The following is a 7432-nucleotide window of genomic DNA, read 5'->3' as shown; positions in this document are numbered from 1 at the left end:
GAGAACCTTGCCAGGCTGCTCACAAAGGTACCTTGTGTTTATTGGGAGCTAATAGAAAAAATTAGCGGAAAGGTGGCCTTTTGCACTAAAAAGTGCTTTTTTAAGCAAAGCAAAAGAATATCGGCACATGATATGAAGCGACCCCCTGAAATAAACTGGCTTAGCCGCTGTAAGATGTTAATATTAATTACACTTTAAATGAAGGTGATCGATACGCTGAAAAGCACCTTGTTACATGGCTGCACTGCAAATGGTACATCGCTCACCCCCCGAAGATGGTCTATAACTTTTCTCATAGGCATGGGTCTAAAATATTCATGCAAATCAATACTTAATAAATCTAATCGGTGCGCTCTGGCTCCACTGTTGAACAATACATTGAGATCGATTTTTTTTTTTTTCTTTTATACTGCATTACCTTGGGAGAGTCTGTCTGCACCCTTGCAGTGTGTCGGGCCGGGGCGCGCACCCTGTGCCGTGCAGCAGTCGGGGCCGCGCTCCTGCAGTAGCGCTGCCGGGCTCCGGTGCCTCCGGCTACAGCCAGGCAACGCCACTGCTTCCCCCAGCCCAAAGAGCCCAACTGTACGGCAGAATTCTTAGTGCTTCATTTAACTGGCCTGAGGTTCTCAACTCCTCTTACCGATCCTACGTTTTAATTTCTGTGTATAGAAACATATGCATAGCTATGCGTGCCTTACAAGAACTCAGACTTGAGAAGAAATCATGTAACCCTCTCCTCTCCTCTCCTCTCCTCTCCTCTCCTCTCCTCTCCTCTCCTCTCCTCTCCTCTCCTCTCCTCTCCTCTCCTCTCCTCTCCTCTCCTCTCCTCTCCTCTCCTCTCCTCTCCTCTCCTCTCCTCTCCTCTCCTCTCCTCTCCTCTCCTCTCCTCTCCTCTCCTCTCCTCTCCTCTCCTCTCCTCTCCTCTCCTCTCCTCTCCTCTCCTCTCCTCTCCTCTCCTCTCCTCTCCTCTCCTCTCCTCTCCTCCTCCTTCCTCCCTTTCTCTCTCTTTTCTCCCTTCCTTTCTCTCTTTCCCACTCTCTCCCATTCTCCTTCTCCTTCTCTTATCATCATTTTTATTTGCTCTCCCTTCTCTCCTTAGCAATCCCAGCCATTTGAGCAGCCAGGTATTGCATTATTCTGAAATCCCCACCAGGATTTCTCTGCACATCTCTTGTATCGTGTGCAGACATTGCATGGAGGTGATTTATCTGACTTCAAATTGACCTTAAGGGCTGACAAAAGCTTTCCAAGAGGGATGTTCTGTCTTGGGGTCACAGAAGGCCTGATCCTGGCTTTATCCAGTACCTGGAGGTGAAGGGTTGGCTCAGACAAACTTCCCCTGAAAAGCCCCATTCTGTGTGACACTTGCAGCTACTGAGTTTTAATTAATTAATTAATTTATTTATTTATTTTTTGGACAGCATTTCTCTCTGTGACCTGCTTCCCTGGGCTGTGTCCCAGAAGAGGAGTGGGGACAACTTCAAGGCTTCTGCAGAGGGGCTGCATGCTCCTGAGAGGGCCTGTTTACTCCCGACTGCAGTGGGGATAAAGTGATCCCGATCCCATAAGCCAAGAAAAGGCAGACTCTCACTTTTCTGTAAACCTAATCAGATTTCAATTCAATGAGATTTAGCTTGAGAGTAGCCTAATTTTTTTTTTTTTTTTTTCCTGCTCTGAGCTAAAATGGCAATGCGGATATATATGCCAACTGATCTCCTGTTAAAAGCTTTCTCAGGTAAAAATAATTCCATTCCTCTCGACTCGAGCTTCTAACAGACGAATATATTATTAAATGCAAAAGGTCTGCCCCTCGGACTCAGAGGCAGCATGAAGAAAACGCGGGATGAGAATATCCCAGCGTCGGAAAATCTTTTACTACTGTAGGAAAATCGTTACATTCTAGAGGTGTGCACCTCGCCCGAGGCCTTTTGGGGCCGGGAAGTGAATTGAGATGGTGCCTCAAAGCCTTTTCCCTCCCCCACTCCCCCTGCTCTCTGTACCCTGGGCTGCTCTCTCCATGCTGAAAATTCATTTTTTCAGCTTCTTCACATTTCTCCCCGCTGCTTCCCGGCCCTCCCCTCGAACTATCGCTCTTTTAACGGGACATTTCCACCCCACCGGCCCCGTCAGCTTGCACAAGGCATTGCAAGACAAACGCAACGACTTCAGGCATTTGGCCAATGACCGTGTTAATGGAAGAGGAGGTTTTATATTTTTGTCGCCTGGTGGGATAAATCCAGCTCTCCGTCAGGCGGCTGCATTAAATCTGAGTGCACTTCAAAAGTGTAACAAATTTTCATGAAAAGGAGCTGCAAACCGCTCTCCCCAGAACCACAGCTTTAAAGATTAACGCGGTCCAAAACCTTAAGAAGCCCCGATTTCACCTCACGGAATCTCCGGCGTAACAATATTTAAGAGTCTGTCAGCACTTCTACTGTCAACTCTTTTTCAAGAGCTGCTCGCTCGCTCTCAACAGTTTTTGTGGTGGAAATACCGCAATTGGGACTAAAAGGCCTTTTAAAAGCCGGTGACAACATTCCCGTTGCTTTGCACAGGAGTGCAGGGGTGGGAAGAGCTGGTGACACCTCTAACTGAGCAGAACACCCAGCTGGTACAATGTAATAGGTTTTTAAAGCGATGTTAGTAGGTGGTGAGGAGCAGTTCTAAAGGTACCGCAGAGCTCCCCGAATCCTAAAGAGCACCTGCAGCACTTGCGTTAATAGCGCAATTCTTTCATCCCCCGAAAGGTGTGTACCCGTGGGAGGGATCGAGGTGCCCTGGCGTCACAGGGCTCACCCGGCAGCGAAGGGGTCCCTTCTGCTCGGAAATCTCTGTGGAGATGGGCTGATTGCTCCCCTTGCTCCTCTGCTTACCCATTTTTGCATTTCTTAAAATTACGGAGTAGCCCGAGTTTAAAGGAAGCCAGAAGGACCACCGAGTCCAACCATCGTTCCCATATCTCGTCTTCCTTTTCTCTACTTTTGTCTCTCTCCCTTCGCTCAGTGCCTCCTCCCTCTTGATGACAACCTTCTGTCATTCACTCCTTTGTTACTTTTGTCCTCTGTGCAAAATTTCCCCTCCACCTCTTTACTCTTCCAGATTCCAAACCCTCTTCTCCCACATCCCTCCTTCCGTTCGCCTTTTCTCACATTCAACCCTTCTCACCTCATTTCTTTTTCCGTCAACCATCACGCCCACATTTCCACCCTCCTCCTCATTGCCTTTCCCTGGGCTCCGTGGATCTATCTCTCCCCAAGTGAAGGTGCTGAGCAGGGCACTCAGCCCTGCTTTGCCCTACTCCCCCGTGCCTAATGAACCTCATTCTCAGAAAAGAAAAAATCCCAAATCTTTCCCTCTCTGCTTCCCTCCTGCTCCCTCCTCTCAGCGATTCCTCACGGCCTTTCCTTTCCCTCTCCTCCTGCACCGTTCCCTAAGCCCAGAGCCCTTTGGCTCCTTCTAGCTCCATCCCCTCCCTCCTCCTCCCCGACCCCTCCTCTTCCTCCCCCTGTCCCCAGCCCTCCCTCCGCCCCGGCTGCCGCCTTCCCTCAGCCGCCACTCCTGCGCCTGGGCTCGGTGCGCCATGGTGCAGCTCGGGGGCGGCCGCGGAGCCCCACAGCCTCTCCTAGCCCCAACGTCGGCCTTCAGCATCGACAGCATCCTGCAGCCCGGTCCTCTCTGCCAGGGCCGGGAGCAGGGTAGGTCCCGCTGCGTGCTGCCGGAGGACGAAGAGGGAGAGGAGGAAGAAGAGGGGCCTGCGGAGGACCACCCCAGTAAAGGCTCCAGCGACTCGGGTACTAAGCAGGCAGAACCGCAAGTCCGGTCGCAGCCAGACACCCACCCAGGACAGAGGCTTAGCCGCGGGCCTCCAAACGGGACCGCGCCCGGGAGGCTCGGGTGGGGCGGGCACACGCACACCCACACCCGCGGGCTCCATTCCCCGCAGCAGTTTGAGGAAGAGAGGCTCCGTGGGAGGACATGAATCCCTCTCGAAACCACCTGCTTTTAGAGGTCCCTCCCGGCCTCGTTTTTCTCGTGTCCGGGAGCCCCCTCCCACTCCGATTCACAGCGGCAGAGAGATATCCTTTAGATGCTTACTGCGAGATCCTCTCCCTCCTCCCTACGAGTTCTCCCCACGGAGGCTGAAGGTGGAGGGCGGTGGGCAGTCCCCGGCCTCGGCCCCTCTCCCCGGCCGCGGGTGCGTGCATGCGGGGCGACGGCGGCGGGGTGGGGGGCTGACGCTGTGTTTTGCCATTGCAGGCAGCGAGCGGCTGCGGGCGGAAGGGCCGCGCCGTGCGGATGCCGAGGCTGAAGGCGCGGTTTCACCGCTCTCCACGGAAAGGTTCCGCGGATGCCGGCAGCCGTCGCCGCGGGATTCTGGGGGCTGCAGCAGGGAGAGCGGCAGATGTTCAGCGGCGGGAGGCAAGAAGAAGACGCGGACCATCTTCTCCAAGAGCCAGGTCTTCCAGCTGGAGTCCACCTTCGATGTGAAGCGCTACCTGAGCAGCGCCGAACGAGCTGGCCTGGCCGCCGCGCTGCACCTCACCGAGACGCAGGTGAAGATCTGGTTCCAGAACCGCCGCAACAAGCTCAAGAGACAGCTGTCGGCCGAGCCCGAGGGTCCGGGCCAAGCAGAGCCCCCAGGGGAGCCCCCGCCGCCTCCCACCGCCTCTTTCTCCTTCCCGGCCCTATACAAGGACAGCGCTCTGCTCAGCCGCTGCCTGCTGCCGCTCCCCTTCCCTCTGTTCTACCCGGGCAGCGCCATCCCCTACCTCTGCCTTCCCGGCCCGGTTAAGCACTTCAGCCTGCTGGAGGGGGATGTATAGCCTCTCCCCCCGGCCCCCGCCCTGCCTGTTGCCGGGGGCCGATGTTCCCTGTGGCCCCGCAGTGTCACCGTCCGCTTTCGCCCCGACCCGCGGCAGTCGCTCCCAGGCCCGGGGTCCCTCACACGCGGCCGTGTGCCGCGGTGTCAGAGCTTCAACGAGCGCTGCCCTCTGCTCGAGACGGAGAACGGAGCTGCCAAAGAAACCGGGATGCGCTGTGTCTCCCTTCCCTCCGTGGCCACGGTTTAGGAAAGACGATATCCTGCTTCAGCCCACGGGAATGGTGCCGTCGCGGCTGCCCCCGCACCGTGCCTCCACCCGAGAGAGTTGGTTACAGACAGCCCCGTCCACTCCGTACTCTCTATCTCACATTCTTCGCCTTTAGTATCCCCCAAATAACATTTCCCCATCTCTGACACTATCAAAATGCAGACATCTCTCTAAATCTCTATAGCTACTCTGAATTTTGAATTTTCGAACCAAACAAGTCCTCTGTCACTCTTTGTGCTAACCGGTTCCCAAATCAGGGCCCATCTGATGTTTCGCACACGAGTTACTCATGCTCCTTATGCTAACCCCGCCCCCGATATCTCAGGGGATTATTTTATCTGCTGCCCCACTGTGACGAAGTGTTTTGTTTTTGTTGTTTTTTTTTTTTTTAACCCCCCCCTTAAAATTTCCAACCGCATTTGTCTTCTGTTGGTTTCCGAGTTCAAACGCTTTATATTTCGAATTGGGAAATAAAGCTTTTCTATCAGAAACTCGAACTGCATGCCTGTTCCGTACAGCCGCTCCTGGGAAGTGTTCGAGGAAAGACGTTTCCTAGACTGCATCAACGGGATTTTGTTTAAAAAATGAAGGTTGAACGTGTAATTGTGGTACGGCGAAAATCAGAAGCGCGTGCTAAAATGGGTAACTTGTTGAATTTCCCAGAGGGAAAAAAATATAAAAAATTAAAAAGAGAGAGAGAAAAAAAAAAAAAAAAAAAAAAAAAAAAAAAAAAAAGAAGACAGAGAGAGAGAGAGCGGAAGAGGTATTTGGACCTGATAAGCACTGATTTTCCCTCCTTTCCCCACTTTTCTTCCATGCTCATTTCAGTGGTCAGCTAGCGCGGGTGCGCACAGAGCCTCCGTGCAGCGGAACCCCCCGGCTCAGGGCAGCCCTGGAGATTCCTTTCCAGGGCGGGGCTGTGGCCGGGTGCCATGTAGGGCAGAGCGGTGCTAATGCAGCCCCTGTGCCGAGAGCTCCGGAGCAGCTCCTTCGCAACCCGGGGTGAAATTTCCTCCTGGTTGCAATCATTTGCGCTGCTTGGTTGCCCTGCCCTCCTTCTTTTCGGTTAGTCTTGAGTTAGGGGTCAAGTATAAGGTGTATCGGTGTATTCGGGCTCAAGCATCTCAGAGTGCTCCTGCTCTAGGAAAAAATACAAACCAAACAAACAAGGAAAAACCCCACGATCGAGGCCATTGCACGGAAGCAAACGTCGATACGCGAGGTGCAAACGGGCACGGGAGCTTCCAGATGCGCAGCGCAGCTCGGTTTTGTGCAAAGCTCAGCTCTCAGGTTCCGCTCCTCTCTTTTCTGCTCTGAGTGTTTAAGTTGGTTAAAGCCACAAAGATTCACTGAATTTGCCTAGCAAAATGCATTTGGAGAAGTATTTCAACTATTTCCAAATGACATGAAATACGGCTCATGCGTGCCTATTTTTCTCCCTTTATTTATTTATTTATTTGTTTATTTTTAATAGTTGATGGTCCATATCGGAACCTCCCTCTAGTTGTTATTTCTACTGTTTCCAGTGCTGACACGTGCTTACTTGGTTACTGCTCCGAATTTAATCTATTCTAATAAGGAGAACATCCGTAGCAATGGGAGTTTCATCAGATGCAGCACCTCCGCACAAAGGTCTCTCTAGTTCTTTAAATGGAACTAAAATTTGGTCAAAGAAATTATTATTATTATTATTATTTTCCACGGAACTTCAGTCTCAGATGTGTCCATGGAGAAAGATAATAATGCAAAAAATATCGTTTCGGCAATTCATTTATTTTCACCATATTTATCAGATCATTTTCATTCCCATTTTTTTGCCCCCTCTCCTACTTATTTGCCTCCGTTTGCAGAGTTTCCCAGGCGTCTGAAAGAAAACACAGTCTCAAAACGTGAAACGAATTTATTTTATAAAAGTGACAGGAGATCTGCATGGGTACTTCCAGTGCCTAACCCGACTTCACACTCTGCTGTCCAGTTAAGATGAGGAGTTAATAGGGGCATTAGCAGATGCTCGAAACACCTGATGAGAAAGTAAATAACCATCCCCTAAACATTCATCCCTTTCAGGACAGATTTGATAGTGCTGCGGTCATTGGCCAAAACCATTAACCCGTACTATTGCTACTGAGTTTAACAAGTCTAGTGTCAGGCTGGCTTTCTCCCAAGTATGCCAGGTTCGCAGTGTATCAGGATTGCCAGCTGAGCAGTCAATTCTGATCCCAGTGAATACTACTAACTTTTAGACTTGAAAACGTGTTTGCAATTATAAATGGTTTCTTACTAAATCAAGAAATTGTTGTCAGCTACCTTGCAGCAGGAGGTTAGTACTATCTTATCAATTC

At 51.5% G+C, this 7432-nt stretch overlaps 1 protein-coding gene across 1 annotated transcript; it reads left to right on the top strand.

Moving 5' to 3' along the window:
- Positions 1 to 3580: 3580 nt before the first annotated feature.
- On the top strand, positions 3581 to 4823 carry LOC125692770 (homeobox protein HMX2-like). The gene is made up of 2 exons (XM_048943713.1): positions 3581 to 3791; positions 4258 to 4823. The coding sequence occupies exons 1-2, from the start codon at positions 3581 to 3583 to the stop codon at positions 4821 to 4823; spliced, it is 777 nt and encodes a 258-aa protein (XP_048799670.1).
- Positions 4824 to 7432: the final 2609 nt, after the last annotated feature.

This window comes from Lagopus muta, chromosome 4 (genome assembly GCF_023343835.1).
Source record: "Lagopus muta isolate bLagMut1 chromosome 4, bLagMut1 primary, whole genome shotgun sequence".
Classification (NCBI taxonomy): Eukaryota; Metazoa; Chordata; class Aves; order Galliformes; family Phasianidae; genus Lagopus; species Lagopus muta.
This window is presented reverse-complemented; position numbering and strand designations above follow the sequence as displayed.

Excerpts from the sequence above, each read along its gene's own strand:
- LOC125692770 (XM_048943713.1), top strand. The coding sequence starts at position 3,581 with ATGGTGCAGCTCGGGGGCGGCCGCGGAGCCCCACAGCCTCTCCTAGCC. Across the intron at positions 3,792-4,257 it reads TAAAGGCTCCAGCGACTCGG|GCAGCGAGCGGCTGCGGGCG; the intron begins GTACTAAGCAGG and ends TTGCCATTGCAG.